This window comes from Pseudozyma hubeiensis (genome assembly GCF_000403515.1).
Source record: "Pseudozyma hubeiensis SY62 DNA, scaffold: PHS32, whole genome shotgun sequence".
Lineage (NCBI taxonomy): Eukaryota > Fungi > Basidiomycota > Ustilaginomycetes > Ustilaginales > Ustilaginaceae > Pseudozyma > Pseudozyma hubeiensis.
The window spans coordinates 291,309-311,626 of NW_012133814.1; the positions used below are offsets into that span (position 1 = coordinate 291,309).

General features: G+C 56.7%; 7 protein-coding genes across 7 annotated transcripts; 3 read left to right on the forward strand and 4 right to left on the reverse strand.

The window, feature by feature from the left end:
• Nucleotides 1–528: 528 nt before the first annotated feature.
• Nucleotides 529–1,541, forward strand: PHSY_003098 (hypothetical protein; the record flags this gene model as incomplete). Its single annotated transcript, XM_012333719.1, has 2 exons — nucleotides 529–955; nucleotides 1,096–1,541. 2 exons carry the CDS (start codon nucleotides 529–531, stop codon nucleotides 1,539–1,541), a joined length of 873 nt encoding a protein of 290 aa, XP_012189109.1.
• A 1,662-nt stretch (nucleotides 1,542–3,203) lies between these two features.
• PHSY_003099 (ubiquitin-conjugating enzyme) lies at nucleotides 3,204–3,728 on the forward strand (the record flags this gene model as incomplete). The annotated part of the gene is made up of 1 exon (XM_012333720.1): nucleotides 3,204–3,728. One exon carries the CDS (start codon nucleotides 3,204–3,206, stop codon nucleotides 3,726–3,728), a length of 525 nt encoding a protein of 174 aa, XP_012189110.1.
• Nucleotides 3,729–3,865: 137 nt separating this feature from the next.
• On the reverse strand, nucleotides 3,866–9,256 carry PHSY_003100 (phospholipase D active site motif containing protein; the record flags this gene model as incomplete). The annotated part of the gene is made up of 1 exon (XM_012333721.1): nucleotides 3,866–9,256. One exon carries the CDS (start codon nucleotides 9,254–9,256, stop codon nucleotides 3,866–3,868), a length of 5,391 nt encoding a protein of 1,796 aa, XP_012189111.1.
• Nucleotides 9,257–10,085: 829 nt separating this feature from the next.
• On the reverse strand, nucleotides 10,086–11,102 carry PHSY_003101 (hypothetical protein; the record flags this gene model as incomplete). Its single annotated transcript, XM_012333722.1, has 1 exon — nucleotides 10,086–11,102. The coding sequence occupies one exon, from the start codon at nucleotides 11,100–11,102 to the stop codon at nucleotides 10,086–10,088; it is 1,017 nt and encodes a 338-aa protein (XP_012189112.1).
• A 602-nt stretch (nucleotides 11,103–11,704) lies between these two features.
• Nucleotides 11,705–12,952, forward strand: PHSY_003102 (succinyl-CoA synthetase beta subunit; the record flags this gene model as incomplete). Its single annotated transcript, XM_012333723.1, has 1 exon — nucleotides 11,705–12,952. One exon carries the CDS (start codon nucleotides 11,705–11,707, stop codon nucleotides 12,950–12,952), a length of 1,248 nt encoding a protein of 415 aa, XP_012189113.1.
• A 147-nt stretch (nucleotides 12,953–13,099) lies between these two features.
• PHSY_003103 (neutral ceramidase) lies at nucleotides 13,100–15,691 on the reverse strand (the record flags this gene model as incomplete). Its single annotated transcript, XM_012333724.1, has 1 exon — nucleotides 13,100–15,691. One exon carries the CDS (start codon nucleotides 15,689–15,691, stop codon nucleotides 13,100–13,102), a length of 2,592 nt encoding a protein of 863 aa, XP_012189114.1.
• A 601-nt stretch (nucleotides 15,692–16,292) lies between these two features.
• Nucleotides 16,293–19,229, reverse strand: PHSY_003104 (hypothetical protein; the record flags this gene model as incomplete). The annotated part of the gene is made up of 1 exon (XM_012333725.1): nucleotides 16,293–19,229. The coding sequence occupies one exon, from the start codon at nucleotides 19,227–19,229 to the stop codon at nucleotides 16,293–16,295; it is 2,937 nt and encodes a 978-aa protein (XP_012189115.1).
• Nucleotides 19,230–20,318: the final 1,089 nt, after the last annotated feature.

The window sequence follows — 20,318 nt, forward strand, 5'->3', positions numbered from 1 at the left end:
GTCACAAAAATTCAAACGGCTGCGTCTCACACTTCTCCATCTGCCTCTCGCAGCGCTCAATTGTCGACAGTCTCTTGACACGTCTCTCTCTCTCTCTCTCTAGTCGTTAGGAAGCGAAACATTGGAAGAAAAGCACTGATCATTGCCAAGGGTTCCAAATCAAAATGTGTTTGTGAAAAGTGGTTAAACTGGCAAATGACGAAACAACGGGCGAGCAAGCAAGCGCGCAGATATCTGGATAGACACAGAACTGATAGAAAGACAATAGTCGAAGGGCACAAGGGTGGAGATCGTACGGATGAGAGGGTTCTTTGATGGAACAGTGGCTGCCACGAGATGAGCATGGGAGGGCGCGAAGCACCTTTCTCGGGTCAGATTTGTGTCTGAACGAAAGGGCAAGAGGGCGTCTGGGAGCGCTTATCGTTTAGGCGTTTAGGCGTCCTCAGCGCGGGGCTCCTGGGAGATGGCACCGTAGCCGCCCGAAGCAGGCGAGCCAGCAGGGGCGCAGAGAGCCTCGGGGACAAGGACATGTCCCTCGTCAGGAGTAGCGAGCAAGAGCCAGGCACCCCAGAGAGGCTTGGCGATGACATCGAGGATGGCAAAGAAGAGGATCTCTGCATCGGGGTTGAGCTTCCCGGTTCCCTCGCAAAGAGCGAAAGCGACGGGGTAAGCGGTCCAGACGACGACAAGGGCGAGCGAGATCTGGTTGTAGAGACCTCCGACCTTGGGGCTGCGGAGGAAAGCGGTGGAGCGACCCGAGGTGACGAGCTGGAGCAAGACCCAGGCGAAGGCGACGCACGAGAAGGTGAAGAAACCCCACTTGCCAGTCTTGGTAGGGTGAACGCCGGCAATGACACCGGTAACGATCATGACCTCATCGGCGAGGACGAGGACGATAATCTCGGCGACGGGGAGACCAGCGAGGAGGGTCAAGTCGAAGAGGAGGAGGGGAGTGGTAAGAGCCCAGTCGAGGTCTGTTTTTTCCGCGAAGAAGATGAGAAACGATGGGGAAGCAGAGAGGATCGTCAGTTATTTGTTCATCGTCTGTGCAGCGCTAGGAAGGCAGATCAGCTGTTTTCTTGCATCTACCGAAAGGACAACTTACATCGAGCAAAGTAAAATTCGCGAGGAGCAGAGTGACGTTCGCCAATGTTGGTCAAAGTCTTGCCGACGCCGGTAGCCATGGCAAAGTACGAGAGAGCAGCGATAGCAGTGATGAAGAAGGTGGTGGTGTGCATGAGACGGTATCGGTAAGAAGCGCGCTGGGACGAGATGAAGAAGAGGACGGAGAAGCCGGCCATGATGAAGAAGACGGCCCAAAGGTAGGTGTGACCCCACTGAGTCGAGACGATGGGGTGCTCGAGGTGAGGCGGAATGGGAGGGATGCCGACATCGGGCTTCTTGAAAGCGTCAAGGACGCTGTCGTAGTAGAACGAGTTCATTGTGTCGAGGAAGAGTTAGCACGACAAGGGCCGGATGGGTGTGTCTTGAAGGATGCTCTTGCGGAAGGTGTAGGTAGCCGCGACGTCGACAGCTTTTGAGGATGGTGGTGAAGTTGGTGGTGGGACGGAAAGGCGAGGCGGAATGAAGGACTGAGCCTTGTTACGAGCTCTGGGGCGGGCTGCTTTGACGGGGGCTTGGCTGTCTCGAGTGGGCACATGCGAGAGGAATGTCATTGACTTCTCCTCGTTCTCCTCCTCCTCCTTCTTCGGCTCTTTGCACACAAGTGATCTCTCGGGAATCGCTGCTTGCTGAGATACGCCGTCATACAGCGGATGTTCTACGCCTCTTCGGCTCAAGACTGCGCACAGACACACACGGAAGTACGAGTTCGCTTGGCTCTTGGACTGATGTGGGACCGAGATCGTGAGCAAGTCAACGGCCCCCACGAGCTTGGGCCGAGCATCTGAAGAGGAAAAAGACATGTCAAGTCATTTGACCAGTGTCCTTCCAGATCGGTGGTTCCGAGCCAAAAAAAACCTGCAGCGGTTGACGAGAGAGTGGAGGAAAATGCACGCGCTGCTCACTGATGTCAGCGCGATCCGATGCACGTTGGCTGTCAGACATCGAAAAAAAAAGCTGGAGCAGTCGCGCACGGTTCCCGTTTGCTCATCTGACACGGTCATTTCGGCGCGACGCGGATCTTCCGTTCCGTCTGCCTTGGTCCAGCTTGAGCTCCCTGCGCCTGTCCTTGTATCCTGACCTATGAGGCGCTTGTCCATGCTGCGTCTGACATCGGAACGCAAGCTGAAGGATGCTTCGTCTTAGCAACTCGAATGGTCTGACGCGAGCTTCTTGCTCTGACGACGGGTGAGAGGTTCGTGCAAGGAGACGCAGCGATCCTGATCAGCTCGGCAATCATCTGAAAGATTCAATGCGGGGATATATGCCAGTCTCTCTAGCTCGCTCTTTTCGCGAGAGCGACGATCGAACGGACCGGAAATAGAGTCTCCTCAGCCAAGACGCAAAGTGACTTCACTGCTCCGGGGTCCAACTCAACTCGCGGTCATCCTTATCATTTCATCTTGTCCCAAAGACATTCCGACCGAAGAATCGCTGTTGCATCGGAAGAAGCGTGTGTTCGGGAAGAGGAGCCAGAGGAGAAGCGATCTGGTGTCTCACCTGGGGGACTGTGTGGTTCGATCGATGTCGGCAGCTCTGGTTGCCAAAGCATGCGTTCTTGGGTCATCTGGTCTAAGACCTAGTGTGCGGTCGCAGAGCAGGGACCCGAACCCTGCAGGTTGGCGCGTCTTTTCGCTTCTGAGGGATATGCCTCCACCACCTCGACCCTTTCCCACGCCGGCCAAATGTCGACGTCACACGGACCATCGTGGAATGAAAATTCATTCTGTTAGACCCTTTCAAAACTAGCGATCAGTCTCGAAAAATACGTCCGGAACAGGCATCTTGACAGGAGCCGGATGCCGTCGTTTGACGAAGCGAGTCGGACAGGTTTGTGGGGACTGATATTGTGAAAGGGGCACGTTAGTAGACCTTTTTTCTTCTCGAATCACCACCAACACAATCCGCAATCACCACTGCCATCAATATCCACCTCTCGGCCCGTCGCTCTCCTCAGCCATTACCACATCGCACCTTGAGCTTCTCTGTACACAACCCAGTACCTGTACAATCTACCTCAGGACACACCAGCACCTTCATCACCAGTCTAAGCTCATCCTCTCATCGGACCGGCCCCAAACATGGCGTCAGCAACAACGACCAAACGACTGCTCAAAGAGTACCAAACCACCTCCCGCGAACTCGGTCTCTCTCCTACCTCCACCACCCGCTCCCCCACTGCCAACCCGGATCTGCTCGAACTGCGACCGTACGACGTCGAAGGGGAGGACCTCTTCGAATGGACAGCACTCATCCGCGGCCCCGCACACGGCCCCTACTCCACCGGCCTCTTCCACCTCTCCATCCTCATCCCGCCCACATACCCCACCAAACCACCTACCATCAAGTTTCGCACAAAGATCTTCCATCCCAATGTATCCTGGAAGGACGGAGAGATATGTCTCGACATCCTGCAGGCTCAGTGGACCCCCGCGTGGACGCTCAGCAGCGCGTGTACCGCCATCTTGGCCCTGCTCGATGACCCGGAACCCGATAGCCCGCTCAACGTCGATGCTGCAACGCTGTACAGAACGCGAGATACAAGAGCGTACGAGAGCTTGTGCAGGATGTACACCAAGCTGCACGCAAGCGGTCACGATGCTTAGCACAGATCGTCCGACACCCATTTGTATTTGTACCCATCGCATTCATCGCATTCATCTCAACTGTATCTCACAAGCATCACATTTTCATACGCATCTCGAAAACAAAATTCCTGCATTGCGAATCTACCTCTCCTCGCTCAATCGTAAATCAACAGCGGGTTGATCCGATCCATGGCGAACAAAAAGTTGTTCGAATGGTCTTCCGCCTCCAAGAAGCGCGTCGGGTGCAGCACCAGCGATCCCCTGCACTCCTCGAGCAGCGACTCCATCTGGTCGAGCTCTCGTTCTGAGAAGCCTTCCACCTCCTTCTTGTGATCCTTGGGTGCAGTACCACCGTTGAGGGCAGTCGATCCGTTCTGCGCAGAACCCTGTCCAGGCGAAGGCGCGTCTCTCAGGGTGGAAGGCACCTGCGACGAGGAGTCGTCGTGCTTGGCGTCTGATGTTGAGGTCCTCGTGCTGACCTGGCCGGCCGGTCCACCTACGCTGGCGCCGGGAGCGCTGTGCGCCTGTGCGTCCCGTTCCGAACGAGATTCCTTGGCACCAAACTTGCCCGAGCGAGCCAACCGATCCGACCATGCGCCGAACGCCTTGTACTCGGCCCACGTCGTCACCGTGTCATCGGGCACGCACTTGAACACCTTGCGGAAGATCTGCGTGTTGTGCACGGCGCACGTCAGCCAGTAGTCGACGTAGAACGAGTCGTCCACCGGATCCTGGAATCGCATCGGATCGATCTCCAATGTGCCCGCCGGCAGGTTGAACAAGTCGTTCGACATACGGCTCGCAATCTTGCGACGCACATCTTCCGGACCGCCATCGCTCAGGAAGCGTCCTCGCTGTCCCGAGCGTCGCAGCATATCCGACTCCCTCTCTGGACCCAGACTCGATGAGCTGAGCGAGCCAAGAAGTTGGCGATGGTCTGCCGGAGCTCGTTGCTGCCCGTGCGCCGTCGCCTTCTTCGCGTCGTTTTCAGCAGAGTGGCGCGACTTGCCATTGACGGCATGTCCATCTTGCACCAGCAGCTTCTCTTCCAACGTCGGCTCCATGCTGTTGTCGTACTGTCCATCGACAAACTTGTCGGTCTCTTGACCCCGCAGCGCTTGGTCGACTCGCTCGACGCGAGCTTTCTGGTACCTCTCGTTGTGGTTGGCCGACTCGGACGAAGCGGGATCCGCCCGGGCTCCCTCTGCCTCCACCTCCATCTTCTCCTTACTTCCCTTGAGCGTGTCTTTGATCTGTCGGCGCATTGTCGACGTGGTACCACTGCCGAGTTCGGCCAAGTTGGATGCCTTGTCTCTCACAACGTCCTTGGTGGCTTGCACTTCCACCAGATCCGATGGCGAGGTCTCCGTATCGCCGTGCCTCTTGAGTCCGCCGTGGCTCTGTTCGCGATCAGGATCCCACTCGTCGTCCGAACCGGCCAGTTCAGCGTCCTCTTCGTCGGATGACTCCTCTGACGCAGAGTCCTCGTCACCGTTTGCGGCACCTTTTCGCTCGTTGGCCTCGAGCTCATCGACATCGACTCCGAGATGCTCTCGCATGAGCCGCATACGCAGCGTATGCGCGAATCGTCCCACCTTGTAAGGCTGACCTCCCATGGAGCTGTCGATCATGTCGTGGTCGCGGATCACCGAAGCGAGCTCCGAGTCGCGATCGCCGCGCTGACTGCGCTCGTTGATGTTGGCCGATCCAATGATGACCAAACGGTCGTCGACAACCATGATCTTGTCGTGCAGGTAGATCTGCTCTGTCGTGAGCTGACCACCGCGCAACTTGCCCCACGTGCGCAGTGAGAAGAAGCTGATATACTGCTCCGGGTCGATGCCCTCCCTGCGCAGCTTGCCAAAGATGGAGTGCTCGCCTCTCGAAATGGATCTGTTCTGCAGATCCACAATGAGTCGCACCGATGACGCATCTGGATGATCGATCGGCATGGGGAAACCTGGGATGAGAGGGATGACGATGATCGCGCGCCAGGGTGTGCCTTCCCGGTGCGCGCGGATGATGCGGCTGACGAGGGCCTCGCCGATCTTGTTCTCGATCTTGTTGCCTTCCATGACAGTGGAGGTCACGAAGAACTGGTTTTCGATGTATACAAAGTGGTCGCTCATCTGGATCGACTTGAGGTAAGCATTCTGAATCGAGTGTTCCACCTTGTTGGCGGTACCCAGACTCCAGGGACCGGCAGATCGGCAGATCTGGACCTCACACGTGCCTGTGAGACCGTACTTCTGCAGCTCCTCCGGCGTAAAGTCCGGAGGAGGGACGAGGAACGGCATCTGGCGCGTGTGATTCTTGATGCGCAGCAAAAAGTTCCATCGCTGGATGAAATGGCGACAGAGATCACGAGCCGGCTGACCCACAAGTTGCAGGCCTACGTCGTGCCAAGGCATCCTTGGGAACTTGTCACGCGCGAACAGGTCCTCGGCCGGCTTGCTGAGAGTGTGCCATTCCATGACACGCTCGTTAGCATAGTCCTGACCAGGCCAGATGTGCGCTTCTCGCCCATCCTTTGCTGGGCCGAGGAAGCCAGGTCTGCTGGACAGGCCATGGTCAGCCTCGGATTCGCCGTCGCGCTTGTGGAAGAGCGCATCGTCGACAAGCACGTGTGCGGGGGTATCGTAACGGCCGAAACACAGATCGAGACCGCCCATGAATGCAATTGTCTCGTCGATGACGCAGAGCTTCTCGTGATGGGCCCAGTAGAACGTGCCGGTCTGGAAGTGGCTAGGCGAGCGCTGGACAAAGATGTTGCGATGCAGGCCGATGAGACGCTGCTTGGTGTAGTTCGAGTCGGTGGGCGTAAAGTTGTTTGAGACCTCGTTGTAGATGATGACAAAGATCTTGACGCCTTCCTCTGCTTTCTTCTTGAGCACATTGTCGAGCCTCCATTTGGGATGACCAGGCCTGCGCAGGTAGAGCTCGGGGCTGAGCCACCAATCGTGAATGAAAACGCGATCCTTGGCCATCATGAGCGCTTTGCTGAGGTTCCAGTAGTAGTCACGTCCATCGGCGAGCCACTGCGCCGACACGTTAAGTCGGATGGGCGCGAAGCTCTCGAAACGATTGGTGCCGCCGAAAATGTTGCCGGTGGCCATCTTTTGCATAGAGGTGATGAACTGCTCCATCATACGTTCGTTCTTAGCGACAAGCTTCAGCTTCCTCTCAGAGTTGTGGATGTAGAATGTGTGGCTGCTGGTATGCCTTTCGTCGCTGTGCGCTTCTTCGCGCTTGGTCGGGTCGGCGTCCTTGAAGTGACCTCCGGTCAAAAGAGCCGTCTTGTCGTACGAAGCATCTTTGCCCTCGGCACCCTTGGAAGCATCTGGCTGCTCGGAGCTCTCGAACCCGGCACCCTTCTTCTCGTCGCTGTGAGTGAAACCGTGGGCGATGTGCATGGTCTGCTTGTAGAGACGCTTGGGTCTCTCGACCTTGAACTCGTTGTCCATCAGGAAGACGTCGTAGAGCTGAAGACTGTCGGGCTCGTCGACGATGGCGATGAAGCTCTCGCGAACGATGAACCACTTGGGCTCGTAGGCCTTGGCCCACCGCGCTGGCGTCAGCATGCTCTTCTGGTCCTTCTTACGAGACGAGCGCGACAAGATACGGAGGTAGCCCTGCTTGCCCTGGTGTCCGCCGCGGCTGGCGAGCGAGACTGAGAGCGCCGAGATCTCGAAGAACTTGCAGAGGCGGTTCGCCTCGGCACGGAACATGGTGCGTCGGATCAGCTCTATGATGTAGTTCTCCAAAGCATCCCTTTGTGCTCGAGCAAAATCGGCTCGCGAGGTTTTGCCCTGCCTCTGGAGCTGGTTGAAGTAAGGCAGGCTCATCTTGGGGAAGCTGGGCAAACCTACATCACCTTCGGTCGAGTTGCCACCGATCGATCTGCCGAGGTAGCCTCGGAGCGCTGCGGCTCGGTAGTGGGTGTGCAGGTTGATAAAGTCGCGAAGCTCGCGATAAATGACCCATTTGACGAGACCGTCGCCATATTCGAGCTCGATACGAAAAACGGCGTGGGTGTTGTGCATGGGATTGACACTGTCCGTGACGCGAAGGCGAAGGTGGTTGAGCAGGACGGGGATACGACGACGCTTGGCTTCGTCGCGCTCGACGGCCATCTTGAGGAGGAAGACTGGCAGGATACCTGTTTGAAGTTCTTTGGCGAGATCGAGACCGACGGCGCTCGCCTTCTGTTGCTCCCGCTTGGCTTTTTGAGAATCTCGAACCTTTTTCTTGAGCTGTGCCCATCTGGTCTGCGCTTGCGGCTCCCCGCCGAGGCCGGAAGCGGAGGTGGCTTCGGGGGAAGTGGGCTCTTGCTTTTGCTTGCCAGAGCCAAGCATGATCTTGGTGATGGCCCGGAGCTTCTGGTCGTCGGGAGAAAGCTCTGGAGTCGGCAGGTCGTCCTGGTCTGCCTGCTGCGCGTTGGCGTCGTCGGAAGCGGCTTCAGCGGAGGGCGTCGGCGGCTCGAAGGCATTGCGCATCTTGTTGGAGTTCTCAGCCCATCGACTCGAGGTGCGCGAAGCTTCGGGTCTGGAGCCCGACTGAGGGCGTTGCTTTTCGTTGGCGGAGGCTTCGCCGTTCTGGTCCTTGGTGCGGTTGGCACTGCTGGAGCTGAAGATGTTGAGACCGGGTCTTGCAGGGGAGTCGGAGTCAAATCTGCTACCGAAAAGACTGCCGCCCTTGTCCTTTTCCTTGTCTTCATTGTTCTTGCCGGAAGGTGTGGAGGTTCCGTCAGAGGCAGAAGGGCCGAAGCTGGAGAAGCGACGCTTCCATGTACCGTTTGCCTGCTCTTCCTTCATCTTTGCGATTTTGGCGCGTTGCTTGTCGTCTGGTCGCGAGGCCCAAGAGGGACCACGGTTGGCAGCGTGGGGCTGATGTGCATCCTCGTTCTGCTCGGCGGTGGGACCTTTGTCGTGGCTTTCTGTTGACCTGTTGCGCTCTGAGTGCACAGGCTCGCCGAGCTCGGCGGCTGAGACCTCTGGCTTTGTCTGCTTTTGGACGTCCTTGTAGGAGCCGTCCATCTCGTTTTCGAGCTGTTTGTCGTAGATGGTGCCCTGTCGCTGTGCGGTGAGACCCTCATCGCCAAGAGCACGCTCGATGATGGATTGGCCCATGTCATCCTCTCGGTGGGCGAGGTGAGGGTGCTTGGTGGAGGCGGAATGGTGTGCACTCTGCTCCTTGACGCTGTTGTCGTGGTTGTCTACCTTTGGCTCGTTTGCAGATTGGCCACCTGATGCATCTGCGTGTCCATTGACAGCATCGGGATGGTTGATGCGAGCCCTCGGATCGTCGGGATGATTGCCCGGTGCCCCATGATATGGCTTCTCTGGGTGTTCAGAATGCTTCGTTGCATCATCGGATGGGTTGGCGTCTTGATCTTTCTGAGATGTCGGGTTTCCGCCCGATGTCGGTGCGTCTTCTGATGCCTCACCAGGGTACAGATATTCACCGACGGAGGACAACCCGGTAGCGGAAGCAGCTGTATCCCAAGCCTGGTGGGCAAGATCTGCGAAAGAGGTGCCCGAGGACATGATTGCACTCCAGAGCCACGGCCGGCGGGGCTGAAGACGAGATTGATGTGATCGCCTTGCGAGGCGTTGCTATCGCAGGAGGCTCACAGGTTCATGAGAAGCTGTGCTCGAGGCGGTGCGAGGCTGGGTATATGAGCTGACTCGTAGGGCGAGTGTACTCAGCGGATGGCAGGAGCCAGCTTGGAACCTGCAAAAGATATTGCAGAGATGCGAGTGGACAGGCAAGGTGCTGTGATCGTGAAGACGAAGTGTGTGAGGAGGAAGCTGTCTCAGACGAAGGCAACGGTCAGGAACCCACACCTTGATTTCTGAAAGGAGCTGAGCGTCAGCCAACTTGTACTTCTCTCTCGCCTGTTCGGAAACGTTAAGCGAGGGAAGCCCACTTCGGCGTGGTGCACGACGTAAATAAATTGGGGCTCGAGCGGTGCACCATGACGAAACCGTTGCTTCCCTTTCAATCAAAATGTGATTTTCCTCGAGGTCGGTCTCCGAAATCGCGTCCTGCCGCACGCATCACAGCCATGACAAGTAGCACAGCACAAGACAAAACTCGTCGTGCGTCGCTGGACTGCCGATTGACACAATGTGCTCTTGAGACCTCGCTTCTGGAAACACGATGCTGTCAAGGCACCCTTGTGACCTCTGCACGTCTTTTGCGGGTTTGCCGAGCATGCCAACACATCGTACTCCAGCCTGTGCAGTCATAGCGCTGCAGTTGAGACCAGCCGTAAGGCAAGAAATGAAAGATTCGATTGCAGTGGTATACAAAGGGATGATCTAGACGCAAAAACAGATGCAAATTGGAAGCGAAGCACACGACACCCCCTTCTTATTTGGCAGCAACACCATTGCTCTTGGACTTGGAACTCTTCTTGATGAGATCCAAAAAGTTCGACTTGCTCAGATCCGCCAGTCGCGAGTCTTTGCTCGCAAGACCGGCTTTCTTGGCCGGTGCCGTGGCGCTACTGGTGCTGCTCTTCTTGCTGGCAGCAGAAGCAGCGACAGAGGCAGCGCTCTTCTTTGCTTCGACCTCTTCCAGGTCGTCCTCGGTGGTCGTCTGGGCTGCTCGAATGGCGTTGAAGAGCTTGACCACACCTCGTTGCGCCACTTTGCGCAGCTTGCGCTCGTAGCTCTGCGTGCCTCCTTGACTGGCGAATTCCTGCAATCGTTCGGCGTCGTCTTGAGCGTTGCCAAACACTTCGATCACGTTGCCGTCCTCGTCTTCCAATGCGGGGAGCACACCAGGCGGACCCCAGCCGCCGATGACGTCCTTGACGTGGCTTCGCTCTTCGCGTCGACGCTTCTGTTCGAGAGCGATGCGCGCAGCTCGTGCGCTGAGTGTCGTCGACTGTGCGGATCGACGAAGATGAGGTGCAAGCGACAGGATGGCGGGCACTTGTGTTTCTGCTTTGGTTGTTGATGGACCTGCCCGTGACTTCTTGGACTTCTTCTGGCTCGCCTCGTCATCACTCTCTGCATCCGCTTCCTCGTCTACCGCTTCCAACGCATTGTCTGCTGATGCTGATGGTGCAACGCCAAGCAAGCCCTCGAGCGCACTTCCGAAAGATGTCGGAGAAGTGGCTCTGCGCTTGCGTTTGGCCGTCTTTTTGCTCTTGGAGCCTGCGCCTTTGGCTGCCTCGATCTCGTCTTCAGTGTCGGGCTCGTCATCATCGTCACTCTCCTCCAATGCTATCTGATCTGGATGACCCATCGCATCCTCCGAATCGCTGTCATCCTGCTGTGTTGGAACAACCGGCTTCTTGCTTCTTGCTGCAGCGCCGTCTCGCTTCGATGGTCCAGCACGGTTGGAAGAAGTCGCTCCCGCCGATGGAGCTTTCATGGTCATCTTGGACCCACTAGGTCCGAATTTTCCTGCTGCCATGGTGTATGATGTAGTTTGAAGCCTTGGGTTGTCGACTGATGGTGGAGAAAGAATGACAGACTCAGAAGGTGAAGGGTGAGGGCAGCGAGTAACAGCCAACCAAATTTTCTTCTCTTCTCTGTACCGATTGTTTTGGAGGGTCCATGTCGAAAAATTCAGTCTCGCTCGACTCCGATTTCCGCGAAGAAGGCAAAATTCTCATCGGGCGAGATCCAAGTTCTGAACCGTGGTTTTTTGCGTGATCGATTTCTGTACTTGAAGAGAGGGAGAGAATCGGAAAACCCTCGACGGAATGAGCCGAGAGCAGCTTTCCGTTGCTGCCGGAAGAGTTGGCCGTTGGTCATGGAGAAAAATGAGCGCGTCCGTGCTCTCTTCGGTCACCTTTGCTTTGAATGTCCAGCAAATCCGCTCACTCGGATGTCGGTGTGTGCGAGCGAGCGAGCGAACGACTGTTTTGTGCGACTCCGATATCATGGACTCTTTTCGTTTTTCTCTCTGCCCCCCTCCCATCCCCTCACAACTCCCCGTTCATCATGCTGTTCAACGCCCTTCGCACACGCGCCTCCATGGCTAGGACCATGGTCCGAGGCGGCCAAGCCGCTGCTCAGAAGCGATACCTCTCGATCCACGAGCACCTCTCCATGGACCTCATGAACAAGTACGGCATCGCCACGCCCAAGTACGTCGCTGCCAAGACACCCGAGGAGGCTTTCAAGGCGGCACAGTCGTTCGGTGGTAAGGATATGGTCATCAAGGCGCAGGTGCTTGCAGGTGGTCGTGGTAAGGGTCACTTTGACTCTGGTCTCAAGAGCGGTGTTCACATGATCAAGACGCCCGAAGAGGCTCGCGATCTTGCTGCCCAGATGCTCGGCAACAAGCTCATCACCAAGCAGACCGGTGCCGGCGGTCGTCTTTGCAACGCCGTCATGATCGCAGAGGCCCGTCCACCACACCACGAGTACTACGTCGCCGTCCTCAACGACCGTGCCACCCAGCTTCCCGTCTTGGTCGCTTCGAACCAGGGTGGTATGTCGATCGAGGAAGTTGCTGCCGAGAACCCAGACGCCATCATCACCACCCCCATCGACTTTGAGAAGGGTCTCAGCGACGCAGATGCGCTTGGTATCGCAAAGAAGCTCGGCTTCACCGGCGCCAAGCAGGAGAAGCAGGCCGCCGAAACCTTCCAGAAGCTCTACAAGCTCTTTGACGAGAAGGATGCCACCCAGGTCGAGATCAACCCTCTCGCAGAATCCAAGGACGGCGAGGTGCTCTGCATGGATGCCAAGCTCGGCTTTGACGAGAACGCCGACTTCCGTCAGCCCGACGTCTTTGAGCTCCGCGACACCACCCAGGAAGACCCCGACGAGGTCGACGCCGCCAAGTACGGTCTCAACTTCATCAAGCTCGATGGAAACATCGGATGCCTCGTCAACGGCGCCGGTCTCGCCATGGCCACCATGGATGTGTTGAAACTCAACGGCGGCAACCCCGCCAACTTCCTCGATGTCGGTGGCACCGCTTCCGCCGCTTCCGTCAAGAAGGCTTTTGAGCTTCTGCTCAACTCCAAGGAGGTCAAGGGCATCTTTGTCAACATCTTCGGTGGTATCGTCTCGTGCAAGAAGATCGCAGAGGGAATTATTCAGGCTACCCAGGAGTTGGACATGTCCATCCCGCTCGTGGTGCGTCTGCAGGGTACCCACGAGAAGGAGGCAAAGGAGCTGATCAAGAACTCCAACCTCAAGATCTTTGCTTTCGACGGTCTCGACGAGGCTGCTGCAAAGGCTGTGGAGAGCGCTCAGAAGGGTGGTCTTTGAGGATTTAACTAGCTTCTTGTTGTGAAATCTCATTTCTGTTCTTGACGTTGACATTGTATATCTGAGTGTGAAGCGTTTTGTTAAGACAGTCTTTCGAGTCCTTTTGCAAGCGATGTGCGATTCATGGGTATCCCGAAACCTGCTAAGCTATACAAGATAAAACTCATTCGACACTGCTTCGAACGGCTGAATTTTGCCCGTAAAAGGCGTCTTCCTATCGCCATGATACATCACCCTGTACAGCCCCTCCTTGGTGCCCGGTTCGACGTCCCATCCGATGTCGACGACGCTCGAGCCGTGGAACTCGTTCGTCCTGGTCCAACGCATCGTGGTCGAGTGGTGACCGTCGATTCGTTCCGTCTTCCACGTTCCTTCGGGGGTGAACCGTTGGATGGAAAAGTAGGTTTGTTCGAGGCGCAGGTTGTTGCGTGGATTGGCGGCTACGAACGAGACGGTGATGTTGGAAAGGGATGAAGTGGTCGGGTGCAGGGAAGAAACATTGCTGTCGGGGAGGGGGTACGAAAGGAGCGGTTGTTGAAGGACGTCTCCGAACGATTTTCCGACGGGAGGATTGTCGTAGACGACGCCTGTTTTGAGCTTCCACGTCTTCGACATGTCGAACGCTTTCTGCGGTCCAACGGGAAGATCGCGGGCTCCTTCCTTGAGCGCAGGAACGAGTCGTCTCGAGAAGACGTCCATGTACGCCTCCAGCGTGTGCGGACCGAACAGCGTACTCGCACCCTCGTACCGCTGCACACTGTACTCCTCTTCCGTCGTCACATAGTGCCCATATGTCGACGCCGGACCACTCACCTGCACCATCGGCTCCCTCCCATCCTCCACCAACCCAGCTCGCCTGATCGCTTCCCCGACAACCCTCTTCAACCTCCTTCCCGCCATCGTCGTAAACTCTCCCGGAACGATCAGGATGAACAGATCCCCCACCCTCAAGATCTGAACTTCGACGATCGACGGTCCCCAGTCGTACGGCTTGTGGATCTCGCCAATGTCCAACAGGATGGCTTTCGGTGCTTGGCACTCGATCTGTTCCGGTCCGGGGTTCTTGATGAATCCCTTGACAAGGTCCCAGAAGGGATTGTGGTGGTCGGTCTTGTTGCTGCCTTGGACGAAATCGAATGCACCGGGACCGTCTGTTGTTCCGCCTGCAAAACCGTACCCGAGCGCAGCGGGACACGTCTTGACACGACTGCCATCAGGACGGTAGACGGTGTACTGACTCATATCGACGTTCATCTTGACGCTCTTCACCGGTCCACTCAACACGGTCATCCCCTCGAATTCTCCCTGCTCCTCCGTCGAGGACTCGCGTCCCATGATCTGCCTCGCAGCATCCACCTGCTTCCTCGCAATGATCTCGTTCGACGCCCAATCATATCCTCCCGTCGGACTCGTCGGTAGATACTCGTCCACACCCCACGCGGGTCCCCTGCCGTGACAAGTCTGGACCCTCTCTTTGCCCTTGCCGTTATCGCACGTCGAATGCTTGTACTCGCACACCGAACCGTCGTCACACCATGCACCCTTGGTGTTCGGCGAAGTGTCCCCGACCAGTGCCTGCGAGAATCCGGCGACGAAGCTGTTTTCACCGGGCAGCATATCCGGCTGTTCCGCTGTTTCGTACAACAGCGCAGCCAGACCTTTGTTGTCACCCGAAGTCAACGTGTTGTTCTCGTACAGCGATGTGCCGTGCACCGCGTACCACGACAGGAACCCTGCTGCCGAGGCCTTTCTATCCTCGGTGACGTCTTCGAACTTGAGCAGGCTGAAGTCGTGGTCTTGGTCTTCGTCATCGTAGAGGTCCCGTTCTTGCTGCGGATTCTGCTCGTACGCATAGCGGCTACGTTGAATGTGTGCGTCTTCCAACCTCGTCTTGCCATAACTCAATCGAGTGCTACCGCCGCTGTCCAAGTTGGCTTGCCTGGCGACGAAATCCTCATGCGCACGTGCAGCACCCCTCACCGTCCCCTCGACGATTGCATCAAAGTTCTGCATGATGACACCCTTGGACGTCAATGTCGGCAACAAGGCTTGCATGAATCCTCCCGGTCCGGCGTGCGAATGCGTTCCCACGAATGCGATGTTCCTCTCTCCATACACTCCCGGGTATGTCTGCCTCAATCGATCCACGATAGCCTTCCGCAGAGCCGTGTCGCCCATGCAGATATCCGAGTTGATGAACATCCATCGCGTAGCAGATCCATCGGCGGTAGGGATGAAGCTCTTGAACCTGGATGCAAGCTTGGCTGAGAAGTTGGGAGCGTCCGCAGATCCGACGATGAAAGCGCGAGATCGAAGTCGGATGTGCAAGCCAGTGTTGGTCTGTGGAAGTGATGCGTAGCCCATCATGTTGACTTCGACGATGGGTCCTGTGACGTCGCCGATGCCGAGACCGAAGACGAGGTTGGAGTCGGAGGCGATGTTGGTGGAGATGGGACGATTCGTAATGGGTCGGTCCGTCCAAATCGCGGATGCTGGGCTGCCGCTGCGATAGAAGCAGCATGCAGCGAAGGCAGTCGTCGAAACGAGCACGAGGCAAACGATGGCTTTCATCAACAACCAAGGCCTCTTACACTTTCCATCGCTTTGGACATCATCGATCTCATCGATGGAACTGTGAAGGGCATGTTTGTCGGATGAGACCTTGAGATCAGCATCGATGGAAACACATGTCTCCTCGCTTTCCCTGCTAGGTAGCAGGTGGTAGTTGGCGCCAGTCATGGCAAAGAGAGCTGATGATGATCGACTCGATTGTTGAAGATTGTGCAGGCCTGCTTAGTCGGTTTGCTGTGCAGGATCGTGATGTCGAGCGACGAGGCGAAGCAAGTAGCTTCCGTCTCAAGTCCACGACGCTTGCATGGGGTCTTTATAGCTTCTTGAGTCGAGTGTTCGAACGTTGCCGTTGACTGGGTCGAATGGATGACTGGTGGACAGGAGTCAAGAGCATGTCCTTCTTCAGCCCCGCCCCCGCCACTATCGGTAAGGAAAATAAAGCTTACCATTCCCCATCCGCAATCGGAATAATGCAAGGGTACAAGTGCCCGAAAACTCAGCCAAGAATGAGCTGATTGGCTCGAATTGCAGCGTGGACCCTGGATTGCTGACAGTCTCGGCAGATGCTTTCTCGCGCAGGAAACCGGTCCGATTTCGCAGATGCGAGGTCACGGCCATGGCCCCTATAACTTAGAAGTCCCACATCAGGAGCAGGTTCCTCATACACGAGCGATTTTGTTGGAAATCAGAAGCTGAATATGTTTCACAAAGCTACAATACCAAACAAACGAATCTAAAAGTACAATCACTATCAAGACACAGCAAATCCCTAAGCAGAAGCGGTGGTAGCGCCGATGCTGTCGATATCGACCTGAGGGTGAACCATGAGCACCGGATCGCCAGCCGAGGATCCACTCGCCCCGGATGCATCGCCTACACTGCTGATCGGGTTTCCATCCTCGTCAAGCTGCTCTCGCAGCTCCAACAGCATGGAATCCTTGACCAACTTTGTCAACACCTTCTTGATCAACTCGGTCTCCTCCTCGAACTGGTCCACCGTCTCGATCTCATTCTCGCGCTGCAAGAGGTACCAATCGACCAGCTCGGATCGAGCTACACCGCGCATGGTCTGACGTTCCACCTCGTTGACGCGCAGCACCACCAGGTTGGCGATCTCCATGTATCGGTCAAAGGTGATTCGGATCTTTCGTCTGGACGCGGCTGAGCTGGATGCCATTTCACCCGTAGCAGGGGCACCGGGTGCACCGGAGGATGAGATCTGACCGCCCAGCGACTCTTGCATGTTGGGATCCATCGAATCCTCGTCCATCGCGCCGAGCGAAGACGAAGGCTGAGCAGTAGCGGCTCGTTCTTGTTGTGCCGCCTGATCGATTTCTTCTTCATCGTCAAAGTCGATGTCGTCCTTCTCGACGTGAATGATCGACTGACGCAACAGCGAGTAAGCCTCGCGCACAAAGGCAGGCGTGATCTCGTGTCGACAGTTGGCACGTGCGATCGCCTCACAGAGTCGGATCATCGACTCCAACTGACGCACCGTGATTCGGTACGAGTTCTTGCCCGGTCCCGAATCGTCCTGACGCAGCTGTCGGTACTTGTCCACAAGCACATCGCTGGCCTCGGGCGTCAACTTGGGCTGGAAGGTGCGTGCGTAGCGGATGTACCTCTGGATCGCCTCGGTGCTGAACTCGGGGTCGATGGCGGCATCGCGGAAGCGGTGGACGTTGACAATGTGCTGAGCGATGTTCATGTCGACCGCCTCGTTGCACTCGTCCAGCACGACGAAGAAGAGATCGAAACGAGACATGATGGGCGCCGACATGGCAACGTTGGCACGCAGCGTCTGCTTGCGGTTGTATCGTCCTCCCACCGGGTTGGCAGCCGCGAGGATGGACGTACGTGCGTTGAGCGTCGCCTGGATACCGGCTTTGGCGATACTGATCGTCTGCTGTTCCATGGTCTCGTGAATCGCCACTTGGTCGGCCACGTCCATCTTGTCGAATTCGTCAATGGCACAGATGCCGTTGTCTGCAAGCATGAGCGCACCCGCCTCGATGGTGAACTCGCCCGTCTCCTCGTCCTTGACGACAGCCGCTGTGAGACCAGCAGCGGTAGAGGCTTTGCCCGAGGTGTAGACGGCTCGAGGCATGAAGCCACAGACGTACTTGAGGAACTGCGACTTGCTCGTCGAAGGGTCACCGACGATGCAAACGTTGATATCACCACGCAGGCGCATGCCTTCTCGCGTGGATTTGTGGACGCCGCCCATGAGCTGGAGCAGGATGCCCTTCTTGACAATGTCGTGCCCATACACGGTGGGAGCGATGGATTGGACGAGTCGACTGTAGATGTCTTCGGACATGACCATCGCCTCCAGCTCATCCCTCTCGGCCTCGGTAAGCGAGTCCATGAGCGTCTCAGGGTCCTCGTTATCGTCGGTGAAGTCGGCTCGGATATCGTTGCCTCCTCGGGCATCGGCGCTCTGGACCATGCATGCGAGGAAGGCCGTCTTGTAGGTCAAATCGCGCACACCGAGGCTCTTGAGACCCGAAACACCTTGCGCATTGACACCTTCAGCAGGACGACCGCCTTGCGCCTCTCGCTGGATCTGAGCGTTGACGCCTGGAACGCCGAGCTGCGAGACATCGGGCACGACGATGAAAGTACCCGTAAAGACGCACTTGTCGCCGGCCTTGGCACGCTCGACGATCTCGGAACGGAGGATGACGTCGAGACTGCGAGGCATGCTTCCTGTGGGGATCTCGTTTGCGTTTTCTTGGATGCGCACCTTTTGCCAATCGCAGAAGCGACTTTGGTCGACGTTGAGCTGCCACTCTCTCCTGTTCTGGCAAATGGGGTTTCTGCACATGACAGGCTCGGTGTACTTGAACTGCTGCTCGACGTCGCGTACGACTGCGGAGCAGGAGGTGCAGGTGAAGGCACCATACAGGAGTTCTGGCCTGACCTCGCTGGTTCGTGTCACGGTACCGCTGATGGATACGAGCTTGCCGACGCGGTCGGTGCGTAGATCACGAATGCCGGCGACCAGGCCGAGGTTGTAGAACGAGACGGAAAAGTCGCGGTGGACGAGACCGGAAGAGGCGGTGGCGGCGACGTGTGCGTTGAGGTAGAGGTAGTTGGGCACGTACGTGTTGACAAGGTCTAGCAGTGCTCGGCGGAGGTAAGGGACGAAACGGTAGTACTGGTCGCTGATGGCGCGCGCCAACACTTCATCGTGGCGTAGAATGTGACTGAAGTCGACAAAGAGCGTCGTGCGGTTGTAGTCTCGCAGAGCATAAATCTGGTCAATGTAGACGGGGTCCTGGACCTTTTCGCCATTCGGATCGGGCGAGCCGGACAAGGGCTGATCAACAAAGCTTTCGAGGAACTGTGCGAAACCCTCACGCACGCGCTCACCGACTTCGTCGACGACAGGTGGGATGTCCTGCGTGTCGACAGCGGCACGGGGACGAGGGCGACGAGGAGTGTCCTCGTCCATGGGACGTGAGGCGTCACCGTTCACGGTGCTTGCATCGTCTTCGTATTGGCCTCGTAGCTGGCGCTCGAGGTTGAGCGATCCGGCTTCGGATGTGCTTGGTGTAAAGGCTCGATGTGCGCTGGCGCCTACGCCACTTGTGTTGTTGGACCTGCCAAGAGCGAGGGGGTCAAGGCGGTCTTGGTCTGCGCTCCGGCTCTGGCCACCGATCCTGCCCAAGGGCGAGGAAGGGATTGCGGAAGAGGACGACATTCTTCCCTGTGATAAGTTGTTGGTCCGAAGGGGGTGTGAAGTTGGTGCAATATCCTTGTTGTGTTCGTTTTCAGCGGTGAGATGGATCAGCGTCTATCTGAGGGCCTGTGAGATTCGGTGACTGTATGGACTGACGTGATCGAGGACGGGATGAAGGTAGCAGTGTTGGTGTCAGTGGACGGAGCAAAGCAAAGTTCAAGTGCCGAGTCGAGACAAAGGCTGGACGTTCGCAAGTGTTGGTCCTTTCAACTCGGCGCGCGCTCATTGCTGGTTGCTCTTCTGAACGGACACTGCGCCTGTGCCCGTCTCGTGTGCGCAGAGAACAAGAACTTCTCTCGTTCGCAAGTGTGCAATTTCCGCCCAAACACTGCTCGACGTGTAAATGACTTTTGACGCGTCAGGATTGAATGCACGCGTGTCGTGTAAAGTGCAAGCAAACCGAGTCGCGTCCACTCGAAGCGCGCCAACTGATCGTTCCGCAACCTCTTAAGATGAGACAACAGTGTACAGGCTTGCTCCATCGTGCTGTGGGCATCGTGTATCTGAGCGGTGACTTTGAAGCATGGCGAATATCGACCGACCAATGCTGTCGAGAAACGCTCGAAGGCCTGCTTTGACTGTCATTGCCAAAGAAGCGCAGTTTCGGCTCGCACGAAACCGTCCAAACATCGTTTGTTCCGTCTTGTGCACGCTGGGACTGTCCTGGCCACTCGGCAGGTGCTATACACCGTGACTGGGACCGCAACACAACGTGGGCAATGGACAAGGGGCGCTCGAAGCCTGAGTAGATGCAACTTGGGCTGCCCCGAATAGAGGTGTAGACTCTAACAACCTAACATTAGGAATTGCTGTCCAACCAGACAAAAGGACCCAGCGTTTCGCCACTGCCAACACGAGTATGCAAGAGTACAAGAGACACTCACTGCAAGCCTGACAGGATGTATGCGATGCTTGCGAGAGACTCCTATAAGTACAAATGAGGGCCTTGCGTCGTGCTTGACGACAGATGATCGTTTTAACGAGATGAAGATTAGAAGCATGTAGCAGCCTGAGGGTATAGTGTGCGAGTCTGCAGAAATGGATGGGTCT